Source organism: Helianthus annuus, chromosome 8 (genome assembly GCF_002127325.2).
Source record: "Helianthus annuus cultivar XRQ/B chromosome 8, HanXRQr2.0-SUNRISE, whole genome shotgun sequence".
Taxonomy (NCBI): domain Eukaryota; kingdom Viridiplantae; phylum Streptophyta; class Magnoliopsida; order Asterales; family Asteraceae; genus Helianthus; species Helianthus annuus.
This window is the reverse complement of record NC_035440.2, coordinates 121,682,593-121,690,741: the sequence shown is the minus strand read 5'-3', so window position 1 is coordinate 121,690,741 and position 8,149 is coordinate 121,682,593. Positions and strand designations below refer to the sequence as shown.

General features: G+C 35.9%; 1 protein-coding gene across 1 annotated transcript; it reads left to right on the top strand.

Annotated features, from left to right (window-relative positions):
- The first annotated feature begins 2,047 nt into the window (after window positions 1–2,047).
- Window positions 2,048–5,674, top strand: LOC110873726 (28 kDa ribonucleoprotein, chloroplastic). The gene is made up of 4 exons (XM_022122730.2): window positions 2,048–2,596; window positions 4,353–4,454; window positions 5,036–5,326; window positions 5,417–5,674. Exons 1-4 carry the CDS (start codon window positions 2,126–2,128, stop codon window positions 5,474–5,476), a joined length of 924 nt encoding a protein of 307 aa, XP_021978422.1. The 5' UTR covers window positions 2,048–2,125; the 3' UTR covers window positions 5,477–5,674.
- The last annotated feature ends 2,475 nt before the right edge of the window (window positions 5,675–8,149 follow it).

Below are 8,149 nucleotides of genomic sequence, written 5' to 3'. Positions count from 1 at the left end.
AACTTACAAACCTTTGTTTATCCTTTAGGGTAACTTCGATGTTCCATCCTCCAAGCCATTCAAGACTCACTTTGTGGAAAACATTTGCAAACCGTGGGTTCATACTTTACCCATTTTACGCTTTAAACATTATTTGGGTTGCAACATGTATCCATATTAAATTATAATCACACAGACAATCAATCTTGCGCAGACACTCAATCCTTAAACATGCTTACTTGTTATGTGACTTTTTATACATATTAGGACAATCTTATGCATGCTATCTATCATTAACTTTAAAAAGTCTCCCTTAACATGTATAGCGCTACAGGAGTAGCACACCACCCATTTTGGGGTCATTGTTAAGTATTCTATCATAACGGTCTTGTTCACTTCGGTGACGAGATTATGCTAGTGGACACTTTGGGTTTACATATAGGTTTTGCATGCTAGTATGATATATAGCTTAGTGTACAAAATGTCATGTTGTATTTGAGACTTTTATACGTATACTATGTAAGCTAAACTTGTATGCTCACCGACCTTTTTGTGTTGACATATACTTTAATACATGTTGCAGAAAAATGATGACAATAACTCGAGAATCTACTTAGGATAGACTAGAAACACACCCAAATTTTGTTTATGTAATCTTTTGATTGTTTGGTTATGTTAGATTCAATGTTGTATTTCCTTTCCAAAACGATGTATTTCCGATGTTATAAATGAAATGAAAGTTGGTTAGTAAATTATTGTCATTTTAGTTCGTTATGATGTTTTGAACAATCTCGTTCGTCTCACTCTGATGTTTCCGCCATCGATTGGGGTGTGACATTGAAGTACCACATATCAGGTCAATCTTTATGTCCCAATATATTAAAAATATTCTTGTTGTTAGAAAATGTATAGAATAGGTTCATATTTGCTCTAATGGGTTTGCCATGTGCTAGATGATATGTCCTTAGTGTACCTTCTCATGCGTTAATTTGTTTTTTTAGCTTATAACATGTCACATCAGGTTATAGCAATTTATTTAGGTGTTAATGACATTTGTTTGATTAATAAGTCCACCAACTGAGCTTTAATGGGTATTATCATGTGTTAATGTGCATTTTTAGCTTATAAAAAGTCAAATTAGATCACAACAAATGATTTAGATGTTAATGACATATTTTACAAGATATTTCCACCAAGCCTTAATTGTCCTTGTTGTGTATTGATGTGTTATTTTAATATATAACAAGTTAGGCTATATTCTAAAAAGGTCATTTAAATTTAACTACACGTGTTATATGATAAGTGCACTGGCTAGTTAGGACTTAAGGAGCATTGTCATGTTTTATCCGAATAGGCAAAATCAATCCAAGAACACCAAATCTCACAGATGTTAAAATCAATCCAAAAACACCATTTCCACCATTGTTCGTGTAGAAGGATGTTAACATCGAGACACATATGTAAGCCCATCCAGGCACATTTAATACTAAGACCATCAATCCCACCAAACTAATTACCATCAATCCCACCAAACTAATTACCATCAAATTAACAAAGAGTGTATAATACGTGTGAAGAAAACAAATAATGCAAGAGTCCATGTTGCGTATGTATTGAATCATGTCAGTTGATCATACATTTGTTTTGGTGATGGTTGGTAAGTGTAAAGTTGATACGTGAGTGGTGGTTCACGTATAATATGACTTTGAACCACGTTGGTACATGCTAAATTCATGGCTAGTAGAACACACACAGATGAACATAAAGCCAGTTAACCAACCCGGTTTTTAAGAACTAAACCAAACCCGAAGCGGTTAACTTCGATATCCAAATTGGAAGTTCCACACCGGTTTCACCTCTCCATAAGAAAACCTGAACCGAAACCGGTTCGGCAAAAAATCGGTTTTGATTCATTAAGAAAAACAAAATATTCATCTCTACTAACAAACAAATTAAAAGGTGTTCTCAATCCAAACCCTCTTATTTGGGCTAGCTAAGCCCACCCTTTATGAAAAAGCCCAAAGACAAACTCAAGCCCATAACCCACCCCATCCAAAAACCTTAATTCCCCAAAATCATCACACCCACCGGCCACCGATAACATCCCTTATCCTCCTCCTCTTCCTCTAAACCCTCGTCATTCACAATGTCTTCTTGTGCGGCAAAACCCTTATCCATGGCTTCCAACTTCCTAATCTCATCAACCCCATCAATCTTTGCCGGAAAAACCTCAAACCAACACATCTCCTTACCACTCAAACCCATCAACCTCCACCTCTCCGCTTCTTTCACCCCTTTTTCTCTCCGAAAAACCCCAACTTTATCCCGAACCATAACCTTTGTTGCGTCACAAGAAGACGACAGCACGTTGGTTGTTGAAGCAGGTGAAGAAGAATCGAGTTGGGGGAGTGAGGAGAGTCAGGAGCCGGAGGCGGCGGCTGCTGGTGGGTGGGGAGAGAGTCCGGTGGAAGAGTCCGGTGAGGGAGAAGGAGAGGTGGAGGAGTATTCGGAGCCGCCGGAGGATGCGAAGATATTTGTTGGGAATTTGCCGTATGATGTGGATAGTGAGCAGTTGGCTCAGTTGTTTCAACAGGCTGGTGTTGTTGAGATTTCTGAGGTATAATTCATTCTTTCAATTGCTTTGTTTATTATATCAAATATATATTTGTATAATAAGTGTTATATATATAATTAGGATTCGGTTCAATTAAGAAACCATGAGAAATCCTGCTTTCTGCACAAGTTGGGCCACCGTTTTTTGCACAAATTTAGATGAGAATGTGTTAAACACATTTGTAAAAACAAAAAAAATGTTGAGTAGGTAGTTACGCTTGATTTAAATTTTATTTATGCATGATGTAAATTTTCTTTATAACGATGTGAATCTTTTTACATCCAATTTATATTGTTGCATGCCATTTTATTTATTTATTTATTTATTTTTTTGCTGGAACAAGTGGTTTTTTAAAGATTTTTGAGGGAAAAAAAATTGAAAAAAACTTTTGGAAGGCCTAGTTATCAGACCATAGGTAATGGTTAATGCCCACTAAGGGGCATTTTTCACCACATCATCATCATAATGCCCTTTTAAAAAAGGTGTAATGGTTAATGCCCATTTCATTTATTGCTTTCCATTATTTTTCTTCTCTTTGGGCATTATTATAGAAATGCCTCTCACTCTTAATGCCCCTATAATGCCGATGAGTAATGGTGTAAGGGCATTATCAAAATCTTTCATGCCGTTATAAAGCCCCATTGCATACGGTCTCATACTCAAGTTAGTTCTCATTTTACTCTTTCCCTATATAATTATTATGATAAAGAGAAAAAGTATATCGTACATTACGGCTTAACGTACTTCACGTACAACAACGTGCATGATTTGTTCTATAACATGCATGATTAATTTTTTCAATATGCGTGATTATTGTGTTTCAACATGCGTGATTTTGGATTTTTGAGTTATAACGTGCGTGATTTTAAAATGAACGTGCGTAATTACCTGTCGTACGTGATGTACATTAAGCCGTAATGTATGTTAACTTTCCTCATGATAAAGATATCTAAATATTATATATTCATGGGGAGGGTTTAAATGAGAACGCTAACTATTGTGAGAACCGTGAGAACGAATGAAAAAACCATGAGAACTTGGTCAAAAACAATTCAAATTCAAAATTTCTTTTTACACTTATCATTATTATCGATTACAATGTTAGAAATTTAATTTACACGTACAAATTTACGTGAATTCGTAAATAAAGAAAATTTACACATGTGTAAGTTTGCCATTTACACATGCCTAAATTTGTTATATTTACACATATGTAAAAAATCTAATAAGAGTGCTTTTGAGAGGAGAAATGAATTATTTGATGTTGTAAATTCTTTTTTTGATGTTGTATTTTTATTACAATGAGTGATGTATTAAAAAAAAAGTGGTTTTAATTGGTTTTTTCATTTGTTCTCATGGTTCTCGCAATATTTAACGTTCTCAAGATAACCCTCCCCATATATTCATTTTGTTGTATACAAATTATAATTACAAATCTATTTAAGTTTGTTAATGAACTTGGTTTTGAAATGCGAGAATCTGGAGTGCTTAATGCACATTATCTATAAATAGTTTTTTAATATTTGTTTTTTAATAAAGAATGCCTCACATACATGACGCGGGCACATCGCATCTTGCACATTGCGCATTGGAGAGCTACGCGATTTTCAAAACCAAGTTAATAAATAACAAAACAAGCTCGAGCTTGAAAAACTATGAAAACGGGCTATAGAAATAAAATCTAAACAAGCCAAGCTGAAGCTCTCTTGTTTACGGTGGTGATGCTGGATTGATATAATTGTTTTGTTTGTTGAAATAGGTTATCTACAACAGAGAGACTGATCAAAGTAGGGGTTTTGGGTTTGTGACTATGAGTACTGTTGAAGAAGCAGAGAAGGCTGTTGAAATGCTTCATCGTTACGTAAGTTTCTATCGAAAGTTTGTTATCCGTTATCATCAATTTAACGAAAATATGTTAAAATTGGTTTCTTTTGATCGGTTTACACTAGTTTATCGATAGTTGGACACACAGTTGTAAATAGCGATCGCTATAGCAAGCTACGTAGCGTATAGGTCCAGTGTCGCTATTTGGGTTGTAGCGATGGATAGCGAGAATAGCGACACTTTATTTATTTTTTTATTTTTTTAAATATAGATATCAATTAAATATAGCTATAAAATAGCTGGATTTTAGGCTTTTGTTAAATATACATGTAAAATAGCATATATACGAGGGTATTTTGATAAAATATACATATAAAATTCTTAAAAATTCTTTTTCTAGTGTATCGCTATTTATAAAATAGCCGCCTGCTATTTGTCGCTATTCGCCATTAACAACTATGGTTGGACATGGGATTTGAGTGTGTTTCGATGTGCATTTTGAAACCAGTTATTACAGATTGTAAATTAGGGGCTCTGTTTGGATTTGCTTAATGAGTTTTTTTTTTTTTTTTGTGTGTAATCTTAAATAAATAATAAATAATGTGGTGTTTGAAACAGGAACTAGGAGGAAGGTATTTAACTGTAAACAAGGCTGCACCAAGGGGATCAAGGCCAGAACGCGCTGAACGGTCACCTCAGAGCAGTGGGCCGTCATACAGAGTGTATGTTGGCAACCTGCCGTGGGACGTTGATGATGTTCGTCTTGAACAAGTTTTTAGTGAGCACGGGAAAGTCGTGAGTGCAAGAGTTGTTTACGACAGGGAAAGTGGTCGATCACGAGGTTTTGGTTTTGTGACCATGTCCTCTGAAAGTGAGCTCAACGACGCCATTGAAAATCTTGATGGACAGGTGCCTATCTTAAATTATTACTATAGATTTACCTTATGATTTATATTTTTTTAATAGATAATAATTGTTTACATGCTATATGTATTTCAGAGTTTGGGTGGGAGAGCAATCAGAGTAAACGTAGCAGAGGAGAAACCAAGGCGTTTCTGATTCGAGTTTTGGAGTGAGATGGTGATCCTGCACGGTGGGTTGGGTGTAATTGTTCGAAAATGGTATTTATATTCGTGTAAGTTTGAGATTTTATGTAGGAATTCTCTTTATTTTATTGAGTAATTGAGTTGATGATTTTGCACACGATGCCGATGCAAATTTGCATGGCGGTTTATGGCGTAAAATATGTTTTTTTTTTAAACCTTGTGATGTGTAGGATGTGACCAAAAAAATCGCCTAGAATTGTTTATGTGATAAGACTGATGTCTGGCCTGATTACCCGAAACATATATATATTTTGTTCACCTTAACAATATACTTGCCATATGTTTGTAAAAATATAACTTCTATTTACCTTCTCACTTTTTTCAAGTAACCTTATCATGTAAAACAGAAATTATGTGGCTGACTTGCATATATTTATGTTATGAATATATTTTGTTGTATTTGTGTTAAGAAATTTACATATCTTATATATTTTAAACATTTACAGTAACACCAAAACATCTTATAGTAATATGAAAGGCAAGTAATTTAAATTAGGAATCATGGATTTTAATAATCTTAATTATTATCCATTGGCCGGTAACTGTCCAACCTTCAAAATTTTTCACTGGCGGTACTATCTTTTCACATATAGGTCTTCAATGGACCCTAACTAACAGAACCCTAACGCCGTTAGTCTTAGGTCACCGGAAAAACATTTTTGGTCGGAAATAGGTTCCTAAAGGTTCAATCTATGGTTACAAACAGGTTTGGGACGAAAACTTTGAGTTTTCCGGCCAAAAAAATGAGTTTTCCACCCAAAAAAAAGTTTTCCGGCGAAAAAGGAGTTTTTCCGGCAACCTTAATAATTGGGGCTTTTACTAAAAGGGTCATAAAGATCCGTAATAATATTACAAAGAGGTTTGAGACGAAAAGGTTGAATTTTCCAGCCAAAAACGTTTTTTCGACGACCAGAAACTAACGGCGTTAGGGTTCTGTTAGTTAGGGGAAGGTCAATATATGAACAAATGGGACCACCAGTGAGAATTTTTAAAGTTGAAACCATTACCGGCCAACGAACAATAGTTGAGATTATTAAAATCCATTATTCATTTAAATTAGCACTAAAAGGGATGTGGAATTAAAATTAATAATCTCAACAAATATACCAGATACTAGACAAGTACTCAACATTGTTTTACAATCAGTTACAAGACTAAGATTTACTAATATGATTGTCATTTCTAGACTGCCAAACCGGATTGTTATCATTGCCATGACCTCAAAAGAGTTTATAACATGCCATGACCTCAAGAATTTATAACGACATCTACATCACTTTATTACATCTTTTTATAAAAATCGGAGTAAACTACCATTTTGGTCCTTGTGGTTTGGGCACTTTTGCCATTTTAGTTCAAATCTCAAACTTTTTAAATCTGGGTCCCTGTGATTTGAATTGTGTTGCCATTTTGGTCCAAATCTCAAATCAGATCAAATTTCTAAAAAAACCCTGGTTTTTGTCCTTTTCCCAGAGGCATTTTAGTCATTATACTTTTATTATAACTAATTATTAATTAAAAATAATATATATATATATATGTGTATGCATACCCTCTTCCTGCACACACACATACACTCTCTCTCTCTCTCAGCTCACCGTCTTCCCTACACACACACTCTGTGATCGGAGAGCATGAATAGAGGGTGCGCTCGTCTTTTCCGGTGGTGGTGATCAGAGATTTGGTTGAAGACATCGAAGATTAGAGGGGTTTGAGATTGATATGGGTGGTGTGGGTGTATGGTGGTGGAGGGTAGACGGTGGTGATGGGTGTGGTGGTGGAGATCCCATGGCGCCGACGATCGACTTCTGTTTCTCTCTCTAGCTGTTCACCGGAGCCTCCGGTAATGTCAACGACGGTGCCGCCGCACCACCGCTAACACCACCGTTGCTGCTGCCGAAGCCTCTAACTGTTTCTCTCTCTAACTGTTCACCGGGAGCCTCTGTTTCTCTCGTTCAATTGATTACATATCAAATAAAGTTGCAGCTAAAAAGCTTGATTCTATCGATTAGATTTTTAGAAGGTTGTTAATTTTGTGTCAAGTGTTAACCCTAATTAGGGTTTGGATTAGGGTTTTCTGGTGAAATTGGGTGAAATGAGGAAGACAAGGGTGGTGGTGGTGTTAATGGAGGGGGGGGGGGGAGGTGGCGGTGGTGAGAAGGGCGGAGAGAGAGAAGAGAGAGAAAGGGGGTGTGGTGTTTTACTGGCACTGATGGTGGTTGTGGTGTTTTACCGGCGTCTCCGGCATCGTCGCACCAGCACCAGTGGGATGGTGGTGGTGGTGTGGTGGTAGTTCAGAGAGAGAGACCAGAGTATTATATATAGATAATTGAGTTATAATAATTCCAAAATAACTAAAATATCCCTAAAGATAAAGACAAAACATCAGGTTTTAAGTTGAGGAATCTGGCCAAATTTCACTTTTGGACCAAAATGGCAACAAAATTGAAACTACAGGGACCCAGATTTAAAAAGTTTGAGATTTGGACTAAAATGGCAAAAGTGCCCAAACCACAGGGACCAAAATGGCAGTTTACTCTAAAAATCACTTACAGCTATTTACTCTATTTACTACTGTTCATTTAATTGTGTTTCTGAATTTAACCATTCATACATGTTAGCCAGA